This window comes from Nyctibius grandis, chromosome 2, assembly GCF_013368605.1.
Source record: "Nyctibius grandis isolate bNycGra1 chromosome 2, bNycGra1.pri, whole genome shotgun sequence".
NCBI lineage: Eukaryota > Metazoa > Chordata > Aves > Nyctibiiformes > Nyctibiidae > Nyctibius > Nyctibius grandis.
The window spans coordinates 105,436,722-105,456,896 of record NC_090659.1 but is presented as its reverse complement, the minus strand read 5'-3'; the positions used below and the strand labels follow the sequence as shown (position 1 = coordinate 105,456,896).

Sequence of the window (20,175 nt, the reverse complement as noted above, 5' to 3'; positions counted from 1 at the left end):
ACTACGCCTAATATGATTGCTATAAAACACAGAGGAGAAAAAAAGCATCATCATTGAGATGGATAAATCCTACTAGCATCCTGAAACAGATATAGAATTACAGTTCTCTTGTTACTCGTTGTATTGCACTATTTTCTGGAGACCGTAAAGCATTTATGCTATTTCAACCTTTCCCTGAGGAGTTTGTAATTTAGGGTTTTATCACCATCATTACAGTATTTCACACATTTAACCTTACTGTAAGATTTGCTTCAGTGAACTTGCTCATGAGCAGAGTATGCTCTCTATTGCCTGTGGGTTCATAGCTCAAAAGAAAAGGCTGAGGGTACAGATACAACATACTTGTAAAGTCCAAAGAATTACAAAACCTGCAGATCTCTGTCCTCCCATTCCACCCTTACTCTCTAAAACACATCTTTTGAGTTTTATTTTAAAAAGCAAAAATTCTTTGTAGCAGAAGTAAATTTCAACTTATGGCAGCGAAGGATTTCTAAAGTCTGAAATGAGAATTGAAAAGAAACACTGAGCAGCAAACAATAGCAGAAAAGTGGAATAGGCAGGGGAGGGAGAGGAAAATGTTCAAAAATAATGGGCAAGTGAAATTGTAACTGAAAGGAGATGAAGCACCGTAGAACAAATAATCAAATCAGAAATAAAACCCAAAGTCCAAGTTTCAGAGTTGTTCTTTGTACAAAGTAGTCATAAAAATGTATTTTAGAAGCATTTTCCAGGTCACAAAACACCATCACAACCATGATCTTCAGAGTAACTTTACTACATAAATCTGGTATAAGAGCCTTTGTACAGATCTTTTTGGAGGGGATGACTCAAATAAACAAGGTATTAACTTTATACAGGGACATGAGCTATGAACAGACATTCAACAGAGCATCCATACCACAAACTACAGTGAAAGCTGATGGTTTTGGCAAATCCCATCACTAACTACTGCAAAAGCATGTAAAAGCTCCAAGAGAGGTAATCAGACCATGCCCAGACACTCATTTTTGAACAAGATTTACAGCTTCTGGTTATGCGAGCACTGAAGGAGAGCCTGATCCCTTCTAAAACACTCTATTCAATTAACCTGTCATCACAGTGCACGGGGTGCTGCTTTTCCCTGTCTGTAAACAGGCTGTTCAGACAGCTAAGTAGCTATTTTAAATATCTGATGCAGACACCAATCAAAGAAAGCAGGATCTCAGGTCTTGCTTATAACTCTTCAGAACAGATGATGAGGGGCAAACTGGGAAGAACAGCCAACTAGTATCTAAAACAACATTAAAAACCACACTTTAGAAGTGATTTAAAATATACAAAATTAATCACTTCTGCGAAGACAAAATTCCACAGAGAACAATGGGAATCTTGGAGGACAAACTGGCCCAGAATCACGTGATTCATGTCCCACATATTTCATTATCTGGTCTTTGGTAGTCAGGCAAATTTCTGTTCATATATTGTAGCCAAAAATTACCTTTTCTTCATCCAAATGAATCCCACTGATCTCAAAATCAAACATAAAAAGTTCTGCCACTCGCCTAAAAATACAGTAAATCCCCGTTAAAACAGCCTCATTTGATAGTAAGCATAATTTCTTAATAGATTTTGCCCTTAGTAGTTATTTAGGTTTCACGTCTTTTACAGAGAATAACAACACAGTTATGCAAGTATTGTTATTATGGACAGAGACTTCCTATGTTTTATGTCCTTAACAGTTTACTCAGGATTTTTCCTTTGTCGTTATTTTAGTCACCTGCACTGAAAATATCCTTCAAAATAGTTCCACTACATTAATCTAGATGTTTAACCAATTTGTGCAAATTACCATTTTAATTTGACACTTTATTTATTCTAACAGATCAGAAAAAGACCTCTTCAAATCTAACATCCTTGATTGTGGGGAAAGAAGGAAGTAACTTACTCAAACATTAAGCTTGTCTAACCACGTCAGTGAAGAAGTAATTCAGAACTATAAGTGAATAAGCAGCTAATAAAACATTTTACAGCAATCATAAAGTGAGCTTTAAATAAATATACTGATAATCTGATTTTGAAAGTTATAAAAAGTTTCTATAAACTGAAATCAAGTTTTATAGTCTGTTCCCTACTCTTATTGCTAAAAACACTGATACATACATCACAGTACAGCACCTCATTTTAATCAAAATGGTGCTATTGAAGAAAATCTTAAGTTCTAATTTTTTTGGTTTTGTAGATCTCAGTTATTCAGCTTAAATATATCTTGTGCTCTACAGTCACAGAGACATCCTCCAAGACTACAAAACTACAAACTTCCTAGCTCCTGTGCAGGTAATTTAATAGTGACTAATAAATTAGTAACAGAGATGTGGTATGTTTTCCAGTTGTACTAATTAATTTAACAAAACACAAAATATAAGCACAATAAGGTATGACATATACTATCTAAAAATCTAAATCTTTTAAGAATTCGTAAGTACCTGGTTTCTGGATCTAGGGAACTCATAACAATTTCATCAGCTAACAGACGTCTCAAACTCTGACACAGTTCAATATCTGTATTTAATCTGAAAGATACAGTGTAAAAGAATCACACATTAGCAACAAACACTAATATTTCAGCCTCTTGTTATTACTCATTCAAAGGCAGAGCTTAATATTTACTGAAACAACATTAAAAACCAAGGACTGTATTTTTAAAATGCTTTCTGGTTCACAACAACACTTAAAAACTACAAAATTTGTATACAAAGGATGTGTGAACAAACTGGCATGGAAACAGGTCTTGTGTATCCAACAGAAAAATACTTCTGCATGGCATTTTGTGGTAAATACGAGCAAGTCTAAGACTGACAGCTTATTTTGTATGCACAAAGATAACCATGGCGAGAGCACAAAGATGGGAGAACTGTCTTCTAATCCTAATTTTGAAAGGACTCCATTGAAGGAAGATCTATGCTCAATTGCCATTAGATAAATCTCCTACTGGCTGCCGCTGAAGTAGACTAAGAGCTTACTATCCCCAGAACATTTCCAGATACTCATCGCTGTCCCTGTGCCAGACAATACTACCTCCATCAGATTTGCTGGCACGTTAACTACAAGCATGTATGTCGACCTGGATTATTGGGTGGGAATCACAGTGGGGAATGAAACACAAGCATATACATCAGCATGGCTGCGGTGGGCAGCAGCCCCCAGTCTGACAGTCTTGAGCACTAACTTCTTAAATGAGCAGAGGTGCAGGAAGCCTCTGCAGCCCCATTTGTAAAATGCAGTTAGTAATTACCAACACCCAATTCAGAGATGGAAGACGACACTGCATCATGCCTGTACTTCAGAAAAGGGTCTGTACAGAAGGTGTTAAATAAGAAGCCCAGCACTCTGTCAAAAAGTGGCTAGCAGATATGTATTGTTAGTAGTTCCTGAGGGATACCATTTGCCCATGAAAATGAACATTCAACAATAGCTAGTTTTGAGCATTTGCAATAGTTTATGAGCCTCTCAGGTTAATTTGTGAATACTTTCTTCTTTCTACAAAACTTAAATCTGAAGTGGCATTCAGATACTAAAGTCTCATTGTTATAGATGGTGTGCTCAATCCGAATCTTGAAAAATCCAGTTTCAAGTGAAAGAAACATGCTGGCAAGGCCAAAGAAACAGTTTCTGATGAACTGAATCTTAGAACTCTCTTTTTAGCCAGCCATGTTAGTCACAAGGCTTGCTAAACAAACTGATGCAATGCTGTCCTCAGAGTACAAAAGGCTTCACTGCCTCTGCAACTTACTGTGGGACACCAGGTCAACCAGTCACTGCCTCCGCTGTTATTAGGAACCCTGAGGGAAGCAGCAGACTCTGGGTCAACTTCACAGTACTGCTTGGTAAAGCTTTCACTTAAGAAGGCTATTCCTGAATGCCACAGGAAGGGAAGACACTGAAAGGACACTGTATTTGGAGATTAAAGGTCACCCTTTTCCACCTTCTCAGCAGCAAAAGCGGAAGAGAAGCAAATCAATTCATTGTAGTCAAGGACCACAGAGGTAATTTTTGGGATTTGGGTTTTAAGATATTTAAAAAAAAAAAAAAAAAGGACCTGAAGAACAGCCAAACTTCAGAAACAGAAGTCTTTCAGAACGTGTTCTATGAAATGGGGGTTTAAATAAAGCACAAGTATGCCAGGGTAAACCAGGCATATATCACAGCCCTAGACAGACACATCCTCAGACACTCATTTTAATGGGAGACTGTCTTTTCCCCTTTCACATATCGCACTGACTGGCTGGAATTGGGCCTGTGTGAACCGCATGAAGTTCAACAAGGCCAAGTGCTAAGTCCTGCACCTGGGTCGGGGCAATCCCAAGCACAAATACAGGCTGGGGGATGAAGGGATTGAGAGCAGCCCTGAGGAGAAGGACTTGGGGGCAATGGTTGACAAGAAGCTCAACGTGAGCCGGCAATGTGCACTTGCAGCACAGGAGACCAACCGTATCCTGGGCTGCATCAAAAGCAGTGTGGCCAGCAGGTCAAGGGAGGTGATTCTGCCCCTCTACTCCACTCTTGTGAGACCCCACCTGCAGTACTGCGTCCAGCTCTGGGGGCCCCAAAATAAGAAGGACACGGAGCTGTTGGAGCAAGTCCAGAGGAGGGCCACGAAGATGATCAGAGGGCTGGAGCACCTCTCCTATGAAGACAGGCTGAGAGAGTTGGGGCTCTTCAGCCTGGAGAAGAGAAGGCTCCAGGGAGACCTTCTAACAGCCTCCCAGTACCTGAAGGGGGCCTACAGGAAAGCAGGAGAGGGACTTTTTACAAGGGCAAGTAGTGACAGGTCGAGGGGTAATGGTTTTAAACTGAAAGAGGGTAGATTTAGATTAGATATCAGGAAGAAAGTATTTACTGTGAGGGTGGTGAGACACTGGAACAGGTTGCCCAGAGAAGTTGTGGATGCCCCCTCCCTGGCAGTGTTCAAGGCCAGGTTGGATGGGGCTTTAGCAACCTGGTCTGGTAGAAGGTGTCCCTGCCTGTGGCAGAGGGGTTGGAACAGATGATCTTTGAGGTCCCTTCCAACCCAAACCATTCTGTGATTCTGTGAATTCAAGGGGTTAGCAAAACAGAAGAAAAAGTGTTCTGAAATACAACCGCTTAGACCTTAGAAACAAATTAGCGTTTTGTATATACACTTTACAACAGCTAGTTAACTGTCACAAGTCCTAGAAAAACGTAGCCTGAGTCTTTGATGGGTTTCAGTGACACGGAGTCAGTTGAGAACTTAAAAACCGTTCAGAAGGTAAACTGAAGCTAAAATAGAATAACCTTTCATGACATACTGTAACAAAGCTAAATCCTTAAATATCTGTAACAGCATGACTGACGCTTTGTTCTCGCGTGCAAATCCTTCCTACATATTTTTTTGTTGATTGCTCTTTTCATAGATGAACATACAGTAATTTTTAAAGATGCATATGGAAATAGCAAAAAAAAAAAAAAAAAAAAAACAACGAAGAAAACATACTTCTCTACCATGGTACCAATGTTCCTGCAAGCTTCTTCAGCAGCCTCTCTGAATGCAAAGTCAGGATGGGCAATTTTCACAAAATCAGCCTGACATAGTAGAAGAAGAAAATAAATAAAAGACAAAAAGATAAATAAAAAAATCTTGAGTTATAAACAAAGTTGCACTCAAGTAGTTCCATCTACACTAACATTTATTTCTCCAGTTCCGTGCAATCTATTTGCAGAATTTGCATTTTTTTTTCGAAAAAATAAAGCTTATTGGAAAACTGTGCTGACAACTATTAAACTAGACAGTGAAAGTGTCTTTCCAAAAAATATCTTTAATCAACACACTTCTTAAAAACATTTTTAGTATGGTGTGTATCTTAGAGTCCTTAAAACACAGAGATACTCCAATGTATTTAAATGTTACTACAAAAGGTTTTTAAAACTAAAATTCACAGTTAAGAAGAAAGCACACCACCAAACATGCATAGAGGGTTTGTTTTCAAACCCATTTTACTCCTGCGTATAGACCATCAAGTTATGCTTTGACATCATTACCTAGTAGGAAGAAATATCTTTAAAGAGAAAACCCAGAAGTTCTTTTGGATTCAGAACAGGGTTCTTATTTGTCTTACTGATTTTTAGTAAGTCTCCAAATACTTAAAGGAGTTCAGGAGGCTAGAAGAATGCTAAAAGGGGGCTGGGGAGCCATGATTGCCAACATAAATTCAGGGAGGTTCTGGCATTGAAATGATAAAGAATTAAAGATTAGGAATACATTTAATTAAAGATTAGGTATACATTGAAGGTATTCAGCATGATTTTACAGGAAGTACATGAAACAAGCTTGACTTTGTTTAACAGGATGATTGCAGTTTGATTGAAAAGGCAACCTTACAAATGTTATACACTTAAGATTTTTACTTCTTAGAATCCCTGTTTAAAATCCTGTATAATATTGGCAGAATACGTGCTGAATGGCAGATCTCAAAATTCCTGCCAACAGATAACAATTACCAATTGCTTCCAGACAGAGCTCTGCAAGCTCTGCATCTCTGAACATATAAACCTGAAAGTAGTACATAGGAGGTAATTTTACCTCAGCAAACCGATACAAAACTATGACCATTGAATTCTGACATTAGTGTTTTCGTTAGATATTGATTAAGCGGAATTAGGCATAGTCTATATAAAATATAACAGACAAAAAGACAATTAGTGACTTGACAGAGCAAGTAAGTATTTTCAGAAGGAAAAAGTGCCTGGCAAAAAAGATGTCTCTAATCCAGAAAAAAAACAAGAAACAAGATTTGAGAACTGAAAACACACAGAGAAATTTAAATATGAAAACTAGAGTAAAAAAATTCAGTGACCTATTTATTAAGAACTGATTTCACTGTGAAGGTTGGGTCTGTATCCTTCAAACAAAGAGTGATCCTTTGGTAAAAGACATACTTCGGACAAACAGTCTCCAGAGAGCAATACAAAGTGCTCCATTAAACTTATCATTTTGTGATACAGACTATTAGACCAAGTACTCTAACTCTGTGGAACACAGAAACTGCAATCTAGGAAACACCTGCATTTTTTCCTGTGTTAATAAAAAGTGATAGTTTAGCTTCATCTACTGCTTTTAATCTCCAAGTTCTTTATGGAGCTTCACCTATAAACTTTTCTAACTTAAAAACATGTGTATTGCAACTCTAGCTTTAACTTTGAGAGCAATCCCCTGTCTTCCACAATGTAAGTGATGCTGGAAAGCTTATGTATTAATATTACAGCAGAAATACAATTCTAATATCACTGTTATTTTTCTTGTTGTGGCCTTTATACTATTTTTACATCTGTCTTAAAATTAACTGGACAGTTTGACAGGATTTGTAGTTACATATTGTTTGGTAAAAGCCTCTGTAATTAACTTTCAATCAATTTAATTTTCTGTCTTAGCATAAAATTTCACAGAGCTGATCTACTATTTACTGCAGTGCAGACAACTATAAAATGGAACAACATGGTGCAAGCTTATTCAGTCAGTCAGTTTAAAAGAAATTGCTTCAAGTAGTAATAAAAAAAAGTAAGTTACCAAGTCTGCTACTCTGCACAAGCCATCTGAAAGCTGATCAAAGATCATTATGGTCTCTGGCCCAGGTGGTGTTGAACATGCCTTCTGGACTAGCTGTTCCGATTCTTGCAATGCTTTGTCCTGTGCTTCTTGAAATCCTTCTGGACAGCTCAGTTCTGGAACACCAAACAGACCCTGCAGTGCAGAACACAACGAAAACACATCACTATTACTCTCCTCACTTTCTGCCCCTTTGTTTCAGGACGGAATTATCACCACATAATTTTACCAAAATGACCCTAGCTAGCATATTGTGACACTTCACTAAAACATTCTCACATGAGTGTCTTTATAGAGAGAATAGTCACAGAATCAAAGAGACTGGTATCACACGAAAACATCTCATTTCCCAGAGCAAAACCTCATTCGGGTTCTTTTAGCCAGGATTGTTCTCAGCAAACCTTAAATCCTCACAAACTCTCCCCTTCCACCCTATAACCTCCTATACCATCCTTTTCTCAAAGCATGTTTTATCTCACTTCCAAAGCATAGGCACCAGACAAGTCATAGGAAATCCATTTACACTCTGAAATGAGGGAAATCATCCCTCTGAAGCAAAAGAGACTTACCACGGAATGTGAGGACTGAGCAAGAGTGTCAAAACAGTGAACGAGTTGGCCAGCAGCCCTAGATATCAACAGATTGCAGGCAATAGGACAGTTGTCTCAGGCTCATTAAATGAGCCCCAAATGCTGGAGCCAGATCTCAAAGGAATGGTCAGCAACAACTCAAAAATCATATGGTATGAACAGTTTTATTCCTGAAGCTCTTACCAAGCCTGGCCCTGTCCAACAGGGCAGGGTAAACACACTGACTTGGGCAGGGTACACACAGACAGCGGTTACGGTCTGCATTTGTGGAAGAGAGTTAAAGAGGTCCAACCGCAGATCAACCAAAATTGCTAACACTACCTGCTAGAGAAGTTCCATGATACAGACTGTCCTGGTTTTGTGGGAATAAAATTTATAGAATCAATTTTCTGTTACATTGTTTCAGTTGTGGTCAGCCATGGTGATCAAGCCATTACTAGTTAAATCCAGGGCAGCTGACCCAGGCTGGCCCACGGGTGTGTTCTATAACATCAGGTTCACTACAACAGGCAAAGCTTGCTGGGGAGGGCTGGGGCTCTTTTTGTTCTCCTGTTCTTTTTGATCTTTTCTGATCCCTCTTTCTTCTTCTTCTCAACAATTGGTATCCCTGGAGCGACTTGCCAGCACACTGTGGGCTAAGTATAATTTTGTGTTTTGTATTACCATTGATATTGCTTTTCTTATTTTATTAAATCTGTTTAAAATTTTAACCCACGAGTCTCCCACCTTTTCCCAATTCCCTTTCTCTGCTGGGGAAGGGACATTGGGTGATAGAACAACCGCTTATAGTTTAGCCCTGGGTGTGGGCTAAATGAAGACAAGATTTACAACGGTAAAAAAAATTGACTTAAGATGAAACAACATCTCTGCAAGCAATACACTCCCTTTGCAACTGCCCAACTGCAACATGAGCATCTCCTTACCTCTCAACAACAGCATCTAACGGTACAAGGTACATCATCTCACACAACATCCATCCCTTCCCAAATTTAACCTCAGCATTTAAAAATCACAATCTGGATTTGAAAATCTGCAGGCCAGTCACTTTACAATGCACCTTCTGCAAACTCTTTGTGTTGTAGCAGTCAGTTGCAGGTTTGCATGTAGCTTACAAGTATTTATCCAAATAAAATGAAAATCTGCAACTTGACAGCTTGTCTGTAAAAGTATGTATTCTGAAGAAAAAGCATCCCCTAAAGTTAAGTATTTGGGATATTCTGAGTTGCTTTTTCTTATTTTTTTTTCTGTCACTGTTGCTAAAACTGCCTTTTTTTCCCCTAATGCTCTTACTGTAAACTGGCCACCCTAAGACAGAAACCCTTTCCTCACACTTCTCATGTTTTAATTTATTATTTGGGAACAGGAACTGGACTGAAAGGAACACTGAAAAAGATAGTCTTATAAATATTCACCTGTATATAAACAATGCACACACCATAAATATACACATACCACACCACCCTTCAATAATGCTTGCTGCATGAGACTCAAGACTGCCCCTTCACTCAGATCCTCAGCCAGCTTATGCCGTGACCTGCAATGTCCCAGAGAGCTCCTGGCCTTCCTGCTGCCCTGCATCACCATTTACCCTCCCAAGTGAGCTCCTCCTGCAAATGTACTCCTCTGTGAACAGAAGATATCTTCTCTCAGAGATAAATTAGCCATGGAGCTCCTCTTCCACATGACACCAAGTTTGACATAAAAATTTAAAAATTAAAAAAAAAATGAAGCCTGGTGCAGGTCTCTGTGTTCTTTAACAGTGTGGCTGCACAGCTGCAGCATTATTCTCTTTGTTTGGCCCCAGCATTTACACCCTACCTGTCACAGACCTTCTGCAATCCTGAAATACACATCTCCCTTCCCAAAGAAGAGAGAACTCTACATCCTCTCCGTAGGCCAAGCAAATCTAGAACTCATTCCCTAGACCAGGCAAATGCACAATATTTAACTGGATTATTTCCTGGAGCAAGACTTACACCAGTGTGCCTGCAGAGGAGAGAGAGAAGAAAAGTTTCCCAAACATGCTGGATTACAAACAGAGATCAGATTTGTCCTCACAGAATCCCTTAGTCCCAGGGTTCAACAGCATCACCAGCATGGGCACTGTGGCAGAAATAACTGAGTCAGCAGACTAACACCTGGACTTTACAGGGCTAAGTATTCTGCGTGCACTGTGCCATTGAAAGTGCACATCTTACGCTGTCCAGGAACTTGTTTAGATTCCAAAGACTCTCATTAACAAACGTACCCAACTCACCCTAAAAAGAAATAAATCAAAGAGCCCGAGTGTCACCAACCCAGCAAACACTTTTTTGCCACAAGCAACTGAATGTCAAGCACAATACCCACGCAAGAGGGTGTCAGCAGTCTGATTTTGAAGCACTGCCAAAGTGCATGGGCATGACACTGACGAATTAAAAAAGCCACAGCCAGGTAAGAGCTGGGAGTGGAAGGGATAATGCATATATATACATACATATGGTCTCCACTGAGGCTCTAAGCAAATGTTTCCATAAACAAGGCCGTGATTTTCAGACTCCCGTGTCCAGAAGACATAATTGGTTCTAATGAACCAAAACAAACCCTTACAAAGATGCAACCGCCTAAACTGTCTGGTAACAGCCCAGCTGGCCCCGCCACCGCGGTTTAAAAGATTTAAAATAAAAAAAAAAATCGCACACAAGCACAGCAAAGCGCACGGCTGCGGCATCCAGGGCCGCCTCCCGCCCGTCGCTGGCCCTTCCCCGCCCGCCGCTCACCGTCTCCCTGCCCGCCGCGCTGCCGCGCAGCTGCTGCTGCTGCTTCGCATCGAACGCGGCGCCCACCGGGCACCAGCTAGTGCTGACGGCCCGGCGGCCCGGCCCTGCCGCCCGGCCCCGCAGCGCCCGGCCCAGCGCCGCCGGCAGCGCCCGCCGGCAGCCGGCCAGCATGGCGGAGCGGGCCCAGGCTACAGGCCCAAGCGCTCCCAGCTAGCTCAGCCGCAACCTCCCCGCGCCCGGGCCGAGGGGAGGAGGAGCAAGGGGAGCGCCTGCGGGCACAGCACGGAGGGAGGCGGAGCTCCCTGACCCCTGCCTCCCCTCAGCCCGTCCGCCCGCCTCCCTCGCTCCCTCCCGGCCGTTACGGGGCGGAGGCGGCCTCTGCGAGCGGCTGTGGCCGGGCGTGGCCCGGCGCTGTGGGGAAGGGCCCGGTGGGCTGGGTGGGCTGCGCCGCAGGGTTGCGGCGCCTGGCGAGCGCCGGGGCCGCGGTGAGAGGACGGGTATCTGCCGACTGACATTTCTCCTGTATGTTTTCCAGTTAAACCTAAGTCCATTTTGAAGCGTTTTTTGGTCTAGATGCTTCTATGACACAAACTTAATGGGCTGTGGCTTACGGGGAAAAGTCTCCTCTTACCGAAAAATTCACATAACCCTTTCCTCTGTCCTAGTGTCCTGGCATCCCCCTCACTGTAGTTCAGCTGATGCGAGAAGTGCAGCCGTTTTTCCTGAAGGAAACCACCTCGCCATGTTCGCGTTGGGCCTGTGGTCCCTGCTCGGGGTTCAACTACTGTGGGGACGTGTCCGTGTTTCCATGTCTCCCTGTCAGCGTTAGGGGTGATGGGGAGCCAGGCGTCCTGCTCCTGCATTGCATTTGCGCTGAATTTCATGATGCTGACTCATGTCAACTGGCATCTCTGCTTTACTCTGTTTTAAGGGGAGGGAGGGGGACTTACCAGCATCTTTTGTGAAATGTTTGAGTTTTAGGGGAAAAGGGAAAAAAGAAAATAAATTCTGAGAAAATGCACAGAAATTAAAGTTTTATGGCACAGGAAATATCTCTCAATCAGTTCTCCAGTATGTCTGCTTCAGCGTTGATTAAAGATTATCTTTCATTTGGGAGAATTTGTTTTGCAATGGCTAATTCTGAAGTGCAGCAGCATTGTGCTGCATTTTTGCACCAACATTGAATATCTGCCCGCTTCAGAGAAGCCATATGGCACATCCTCCTATCACTCCATTTCGCTCTATTTCAGACCTTCAGCTACACAGAGAGCAAAGAACCATATTTAAATGCTCGTAGAATCATAGAATGGTTTGGGTTGGAAGGGACCTTAAAGATCATCTAGTTCCAACCCCCTGCCACAGGCAGGGACACCTTTCCACGAGACCAGGTTGCTAAAGCCCCATCCAAGCTGGCCTTGAACACTGACAGGGAGGGGGCAGCCACAGCTTCTCTGGGCAACCTGTGCCAGTGTCTCACCACCCTCACAGTAAAGAATTTCTTCCTAAAGAATCTAATCTAAATCTACCCTCTTTCAGTTTAAAACCATTACTCCTCGTCCTGTCACTACATGCCCTTGTAAAAAGTTCCTTTCCAGCTTTCCTGTAGGCCCCCTTCAGGTACTGGAAGGCTGCTCTAAGGTCTCCCCAGAGCCTTAATGCTGCTGTAAAATCTGCCCAGCTGCAATGAAACTCACTTATGCCACAGAGCAAGCAGTCCCTGGGGAGGTATCAAACTATGCTAATTCCAAGTTTAAGAATTATTTTGAAATGGTTGGATGCAAACTAACCAAGTTTCAAGTCCATCTACGCATGGCACCTAGAAAGATATAAACTGGCTTGGAAGTAACAACTGCTTAATATTTATACAAGATGGCAGGAACCCACATGTCAAAGTTCCAGAACCTGAAATTTTAGCTTTGATTTCGTCCCACTTTCTTTAAAACATTTGTCCTTCAGAACTGGTGTACACACCCCTGTGTAACTACAGTAAGTCACCAAACCAGTAATGTGTCAAGCGCAGCACTGTAGATGCTTAACAATTGTCCTCTCTTGTGCAGAAGCCGTTCCTGAAACCAACTGTCCTGCAACTGCAGCCATAAAGACGGTTTGTGCACATTAGGAATGTTTTTGAGTTTTAAAAAACAAAGCTGACAACAGCAGATTAGGACAGTTTAATAAATAAATACCTGGTACCCTGTGACTGGGACAAGAAGTCGTTTAATTCAAACTCTTCTGACTATGCCTCTGAAGCCTTGAGCTCTGTTTTAGCAGCTGGTCATGAAAACTTCAGCACAGTAAGCTGTGCAATGAGCAGTTGTGTGCATAATGAGGCCTGGTTTCCTACACAAGTAGTGTGATCCTGCACCTTCCCACTGTGATGACTTCAGTTAAAAAGAAAAAAAACACTCAACTTTTAAGGAGATGCCTAGCTGGTCCCAACCTGTACTGCAGTCCTATGTCTCCCTTTCAGCCCTCGGCATACCTCCCTGGATGATTTGTTTTCTGTTGAATCCCATAGAAATTGGCCAGCAGGTAACAACTTTATTAGGGAGGGCTGAAGGACACAGACATACAGCATTCATGGATAACATGGAGTTATGTGGCGGGCGACGGCAGAGGCTCCAGTGGGTCAGAGGTGCCAAACAAGAGGAACCCAGAGAAGGTGGTATCATCATCAGCGTCTGCAAACAGCCCATTGAAAGTCTCTCCTTGGTGAGCCTGCAGCCATACCTCGTCTCCTCCCTGCAGCTCGAGGATGGCGGCTCCCGAGGCCTGGTCCTCTCCACTCTGGTACCTGTCCACCGTGTGCAGCATCTTGATGCCGTTTTTAACTAGAGCTACTCGGACGTTCCTTGAGTAGACAGTGATGTGGTAGGTGAAGTAGTAAACACCAGGGTATTTGCAGGTGAATTTGCCAGTAGCTGTGTTGTAGTCATTTAGACTATTATACAGCACCTTGTCGAACTTGATCGGGCGATTCGGGGGCGGAAACTTGGTGGCAATCGTAAGGCCGACACTGAAAGCGCTCCTTGGCAGAACTGCTGGGGCACCTACATTCCCCTTATCTCCTCTGTCTCCTTTCAAGCCTCTTTCCCCCTGAACTCCTGGATTACCCTGTGGCCCCAGATCTCCAGTATTACCTTTAGGACCAGGATTACCAGTTGGGCCAATTGGCCCTGGGAAACCAACTCTTCCAGGATGGCCAATTTCACCCTTTGTCCCCTTGGGACCTATAGGCCCAATGTCTCCTTTTAACCCCTTTTGGCCTTGCAGTCCCAGCTCTCCTTTCTGACCTTTGTAACCCACTGACCCTATAATTCCTTTTGGTCCCAGTTTCCCAGGTCGTCCTCTTTCTCCTTTATCTCCTTTGTTCCCCTTCTCTTCAACAGTTCCATTGGCTCCTAAATGAAAAAATAATTCAAAAAAATTTTAAAAAAAAAGACACTTTCTTGTTATCCTCTGCTGGATTAGTGAGGCACAACATGAGTTTCAGCACAAAGACATATGTGTAGGTGTGCGTTACCACTGTACATACTGTGCTCACTGTACGTACAATTTCTCATACATTTAAGCGCAGGATAAGCATAAAGTCCGAAGCACCAGCTATTGCGTTAGAAAACAGATGCCCTGGCTGAGAGCAGCAAGAATAAGAAGAAAAGAAGGTGTGATTTGTCTACAGGCTGATGGTAGCACTGACAGCTCACATCATTGCAGGCACAAGCAGCATCTGTCCAGAGACTTGTTTTCAGCCTTTGATATACAAAATGGGGGAGATGGTTCACAATTTAATCAGATGAACATTCTTTTTGGACAATACCCAGAACTTGCTTGCTATGTGTTTCTGTGATTTCTACGTGATGGAACTTTGCTTGGGTTACCTAGATTGCTACTGCAGTTAAACTAAAGGCTTTTTGTCCTTGTTATTTGTTACCACATGCTCCATTTATCCTTCATCCACTCTTGGAGTAAAGCTCAAAGCCTTTGAAAATCCCCTGAATGCTGCACAAGGGTTTGAAGGTGAAGATCTCATGATGTGAAGGGCATGTTAGCACTTGATAGACAAAAGATACCATCATGATCATATACTCTGTCAATGAGGAAAAGCAGCTGATAATTTCTGCATAAGAGCCTCTGGCTTCTGATGTTAGGAATAATGCTGTATTTACAGCTTACTGTTCTCAATTTACAATTGAGAGTATTTAACAGCAGCAATGAACTGAAAACAGGTGAGGTTTTTATGGTGAGCCTCTGGGAAAAGCATGACGGGTCCATCAGGACAAAGACACAGGAAAAAAATTTTTACCAAAGAAAGCTGTGGTAATTTTAAACAACATTTGTGGCCTCATGTCTCATGCTCCTTCTAGGACTGAGGTCATTTCTAGACTGGAGAAAAGTCTGAGGGGTTTAGAGCAGCTTGGAATTACTCCCATGCAATGCATATACCATATGTTATTTCTCAGGGTCAACTTCAGGATTTTGGAGAACCTGGACGTTGTCTTTGGCAAGCTTCCATGCTTTTGGATATATACATTGTCTGTGTAAAATTACTCTAAGGATGCACAAGTCCAGCATCTCAGAGTTATTGAATTTGTGCAGAATGATGTGATGCCACTTGCACAATGGCTGACTCCCTGCTTTTATGCACAAGTCGCCCTGCACATGTACATCCATCTGACACAGGAGACATGCTGCATATGCATAGGTTGGCTAAACAGGTGAAGTATACAGGATCTACTGTATTTTTAGGTGTACAACTTGTGTGTTCTACAATTTATTTTAAAAGTCCCTTTCCCTGAAGCTGCATACATAGCTACAGGAGTCTCACTTTCCTGAGGTGGCTGCAGATGCAGTGTCTTCCTCAGCAGCTGACAAAAGGGTCAAAGGTAGGATAACAGGCCAAGCAAACAAGTTGTAGGGCATCAGAGGCAGCAGGATAATTGGAGGTGGTAAATTCCTCTTGTATTGTCAGCATATGTGTGCAGCCTCTACTACTTCTGGAAAAAGGTTTTTTAACCTTCATGGTACTTTTGCTACAGCTAGAATGTATAGCATGCCCTGTGCTCACAAACACAAGGGTAGCAGTTGATAGACAAATAATAAATTGAAACACTTCTTCTCTGACCTTGTTCACCTTTCTCTCCATTTGCACCATCTTTTCCTGGACTGCCAGGAAGTCCTGCTTCACCTAGTACAGAAGAGAAAAACAGATTTTCATTAAACAATTGAATTACCAGGAAACTTGGGATGAATCCTTCTGTAATCCTTCCTTTCAAGCCTGGTTAAACAATAATGTAAAGAGTAGTCTTATTCCTGACTTTTAGTGGGTGCCACTGCTGATACTTTTATCTTATGGAGTGATTGAGAGAGAGCTCAGAAACTCTGCTTGAGGATGGTGGTTTTTTGAGACAGAGGGAATCCATGGCATAAAGAGGTGGGTTATTGAGATACGTAGAGGAGCTATACCCTGGTCAGGACCACCAATGTGAAAACCTCTTGTCCTGTTGTTGCCTCCATCCATCGAAGATGCCAGCAGGAAAAGGAGTGGGAAAGCCACATTCAGCAAGAAGCTTTGCAGGGACAGGAAGCCTAGTAGTGAAATGATGGTAAATTCCCCTCTCAAGAAGAGACATCTGCAGGGGTTTGGCCAATGGTAATGGAACATTACAGTGGAATAATATTGCCTGCAGGTCTGAGGAACGCATTCACACTCTTGATCCCTGTATCTAGCATGACATGGACTTCCCACTGCTCTAAAGAGAGCAATTATAGAAGTAATTTTTTTGTAGTAACATCACAGGTGACCAGGAGGCTTGTGATCAAATACCTGGATTTGCATCCAGAATGCAGCAGAAGAAAAAAGAGCTGGCAGTTTGGATGTAACTATATTCCAAGAGTAGCTCTCAGGCCGTACAGCCTAGAGAACAGTTCTTTAGCAGTTTTCTGCACAATGGGCACAGTCCAGCAGGTGCTGAAATTTCATTGACTTGGTAAGGAACAAAATTATGTCTCATGTATTTAACTGCAAAGGTGTATGTACATACAATATAAACATACAATATAAAGAATGGTACAGTCACTCCAATTTGTTCAAACAAAGAATAGTCAGTACAGCCATCATGATAGCTTAATTTAGGAAAAAAAGTTGGAGAGTTTATCAGAAACCAGTGATATCATGTGATCATTCACTGCACTAAAGTGAGGACCTTTATAAGATAAATGAAAATAAGTAAGCTCTGGATTTTCCATTTTTCAGACTTTCCTGGACCCCTGCATATAGAAAAAGAAGGCAGTTAATTGTATGTGCCTATTAAGAAGCTAGTGGAATTTTTTTTTTTGCTTGTTTCTAGATTTTAAAAGGTTTTGGTTTTAGCCAGGCTAGGGCACTGAAAGCAGAAGGAGCATGTAGGTGGTTGCTTGACAGAGAACTCTAAATCATTTTATAAACAAGAGAGATCAAAATAACTGTCCAGCAATCACTGAGGTAAATACGTCAGTGGGTAGATTTGTCTTTTGGTGGTCCACGGCAGGCCATAAGCAGTGAATAACTCTTCATTGCCCAAATTATAAGTGCTGGTTATTTTTCAGCTGATCTAGTTTACTGTATAGCCACATAAACAGTTGTGGTGTATAAGAGAGAAGAGCCAAGTGGTAGGAAAAGGATCTGTTAGAGGATCCTGCCTATGCCAGCATAGCCATCAAAGAGCCACGCATCAAACTACACCTTCAACACTGATTCTGCAGCGTACACTGTCTGCGGAGGCATTTACTTTTCTGGTGGAGCAGGTGATTCATTAGCTTAGCAGCCCGGTTTGTTAAAGGCAGACATTTCCACTAGCTTGAAATACGTAGTAAAACACTTCAGCACATTTTAAGTTAATTTCTTTTAGACTGTTAACCTCAGTTTGGTTTATGTACTAGATTATATACTCCACTGAAAAGAGCTGTGATTCACAATCCTTAAGATCAGCAGTTGATAGAAGGGTTTATCTGATAAGTACAAGTTTGATCTGGATTGATTTGTGCAGCTGAGTTAGCCAGGCCCACAATAACAGTGTTTGTGACAGGTTAAGCCATGATGCCACTTGCATGATGCCACACAATAGCTGACCTAACATAAAGCCTGTTGGGGAAAAGTTCCCCCCCAAAATTTTGTCAACAAATTTGAAGCAGCAGATTTGCCCTTGGCCTGTACTTTGCGTTCTGGGATTGCGACACTTCAGATGAAGTGTTACATGTCCACGTGCCCACAGATTTATCACCTTATGCAACCCTGGCCTTGATATTCCAGCATGGATGCAAGGGCCATCGTTATCCTGAGGCTTAAAGTACTATGGGAATTATTAGCTTTAGGATGCTGAGAAGATTACTCTGTCTTCAGTATCACACACAAATCTCTATTACAGCCTGTTAGAGCAGACATGAATCCAACACTGCTTTTCAATAGTCTCCATTCCTGAACTTCCCTCTAGTGGCTCTTGAGTTACAGCAAGCACACTCAGAAGCAAGTCCTACAAATGTAAAATTTAGATAAGAAAGAGAAATCTTCTTAGCACTGCACACTTCTTACAACACCAAATAGGGTATCAGTTGTTGGTTTTTTTTTTTTTTACTGGGCTTGAAACTCTTTACAGAAATACAGTTGCTATCTTAGAGATGTAGGAGTAGGTTTACAGGCTTTAAAATTTTCAATAGACATGAAAATATTACCAAAATAGAATGTAAAGTCTTCTTATTTGTTTTATCCATGGACCTGACTTCTCCATAGTATTAGCTATCTTGCTTTCATTATTAGGTCTTTCTTTGTATTTCCTTCTTCAAATAAGTAAATTATGAATGTCTGAAATGTTTTCTGAAAGCTAGGAAAAATAATCCCATTAATGCAGAGCAACTACAGACAACTCCAGGAACAATGGCATTGCATTTGATACATGAAATCATTTATTCTGAACATAGTACCTGTATCTCCCTTGTCGCCTTTTAAAACCATCACGTCCCATCACGACCAGGTGTGCCATTGTGCCCAGGATTGCCGGGATGCCAGGATACCCTTGGGTACAGACGTCCTGTTTTTGTGTTATTCTGCTGTGCTGACTACAATAGCCAGCAGTATAATCCAGCTTTTCATTCTTTAGATAGGTTGTATGAGTTTGGCTGAAAGATTTAAGAAAGCAAAAATACATCTGCCTAAGTCTACATTAGAAGGGGATGCAGGGTGTGGGAGGGAGGAAAAAAGGGAAATGGGGTTTTCACCATGTGTATTGTTTTGTTTTGTTTTATTTATAGGTCTCTATATAGCATTAAGTACAGTGCTGGAGACTACTGAGTGCTATTTCAAATAATAATTTAATGGGAACATCAGCCATAGCATCATTATACATTTGAAACATTAACTCAGCTTTACACAATTTAAAATATTCCTTAATTCCCTGTGATTCGGAGCATCAGGTTCTGTTTCATATTTTCTTATGCAGTATGACTTATGGAAATAAGTGACTCTGCAAAGGGAAATTTTGATGCATGTAGATGATGAGCAGCTGAAAGTCACAAAAACTCTGGGGAGGTTTAGAGCTACCCTCAATGTCCTCAGAATCTAGCCAGCAAATAAGAAAACAGCAGCTGAGTGCATCCTGTAGAGTTTCACACTGTTCTATTTAAACCATGAGTGCACTGGACAAAGCCAGATTTCATGGATTGGCTGAACTTAACCCAAATTTCAAGATCATAATAAAGGCAACTCGGGCAAAAAGTAATCATCCTCCCCCTGCCCCCAGCAATTAGAGCAAGGAATGTACAGTTGCAGCAGCTTTATGCCAAAGAACTTCCAGTGACCTGTCTTACTCCAACACCGTGAAACCCCAATGTCTGGCAAGTCTACATGGAAGTAGGCTAATAATAATGTTGTTGCTATCCTAAGGCCAAATCAACAGTCAAAATTTCAAGTCTTTGGGACGTTATTCAGGTAGGACCAGTGGTCTCACATTCGTACACAAGGATTCATAGAATGTGCTGTTTCTCTGAGCTGTGGTTTTGCTTACATAACATGTAGGCATTCTCCTTGTTCAGAAATCTCTTTGTTAACTCCTCTAGCCAGAACAGTGCCCAAAGAGGAGCTATTTCATGGCCATTGCTGCCTTTCAGAGCCATGCAGAATGCTGTCTACATCTTCCAGCTTCCTCTTTCCTATTTCAAAGACTTCCTACCAAATGGCACCTTAAGCATTTGGAGT

General features: G+C 41.7%; 2 protein-coding genes across 3 annotated transcripts in view; both read right to left on the bottom strand.

Annotated features, from left to right (window-relative positions):
- MIPEP (mitochondrial intermediate peptidase) overlaps nt 1-11,120 on the bottom strand; it is a 97,863-nt gene extending 86,743 nt beyond the window's left edge. For both annotated transcript variants that reach the window (XM_068422194.1, XM_068422203.1), the window contains exons 1-5: nt 10,950-11,120; nt 7,562-7,735; nt 5,492-5,580; nt 2,463-2,549; nt 1,478-1,541 (exon numbers count right to left, since the gene is read on the bottom strand). In XM_068422194.1, the coding sequence (XP_068278295.1) occupies nt 1,478-1,541; nt 2,463-2,549; nt 5,492-5,580; nt 7,562-7,735; nt 10,950-11,120 (585 nt within the window). The remainder of the gene's footprint in view (nt 1-1,477; nt 1,542-2,462; nt 2,550-5,491; nt 5,581-7,561; nt 7,736-10,949) is intronic.
- Nucleotides 11,121-13,544: 2,424 nt separating this feature from the next.
- On the bottom strand, nt 13,545-19,129 carry LOC137660458 (complement C1q and tumor necrosis factor-related protein 9A-like). The gene is given in 6 exon segments (XM_068395322.1): nt 13,545-14,350; nt 16,072-16,134; nt 18,906-18,936; nt 18,939-18,985; nt 18,988-19,024; nt 19,027-19,129. Coding segments are annotated over 6 exon segments (1,032 nt in total). The 5' UTR covers nt 19,075-19,129.
- Nucleotides 19,130-20,175: the final 1,046 nt, after the last annotated feature.